This window comes from Myotis brandtii, unplaced genomic scaffold (genome assembly GCF_000412655.1).
Source record: "Myotis brandtii unplaced genomic scaffold, ASM41265v1 scaffold426, whole genome shotgun sequence".
NCBI classification, from domain to species: domain Eukaryota; kingdom Metazoa; phylum Chordata; class Mammalia; order Chiroptera; family Vespertilionidae; genus Myotis; species Myotis brandtii.
This window is the reverse complement of record NW_005366314.1, coordinates 1,302,898-1,303,143: the sequence shown is the minus strand read 5'-3', so window position 1 is coordinate 1,303,143 and position 246 is coordinate 1,302,898. Positions and strand designations below refer to the sequence as shown.

General features: G+C 61.8%; 1 protein-coding gene across 1 annotated transcript in view; it reads left to right on the top strand.

Moving 5' to 3' along the window:
- The first annotated feature begins 161 nt into the window (after positions 1-161).
- Positions 162-246, top strand: part of PLK2 (polo-like kinase 2) — a 4,715-nt gene continuing 4,630 nt past the window's right edge. Inside the window, exon 1 of the mRNA XM_014546039.1 lies at positions 162-244. Within this exon, the coding sequence (XP_014401525.1) occupies positions 162-244 (83 nt within the window). The remainder of the gene's footprint in view (positions 245-246) is intronic.

The following is a 246-nucleotide window of genomic DNA, read 5'->3' as shown; positions in this document are numbered from 1 at the left end:
GCGGGGAAGGAGCTCGGGGAGCAGCCTGCGCCCCGCCGCACCCCTGCTTTTCTTGCTGATTTTTGCTGGATTTTAGATCGGCCCGCCGCCCACCGCTCGGCCAGGCTCAGTTCCGTCTCGGCTTTGTTTCCTTGCAGGGCGGCTTCGCCAAATGTTACGAGATGACGGATTTGACCAACAACAAAGTCTACGCGGCCAAGATCATCCCGCACAGCCGGGTGGCCAAGCCCCACCAGTGGGGAAGGT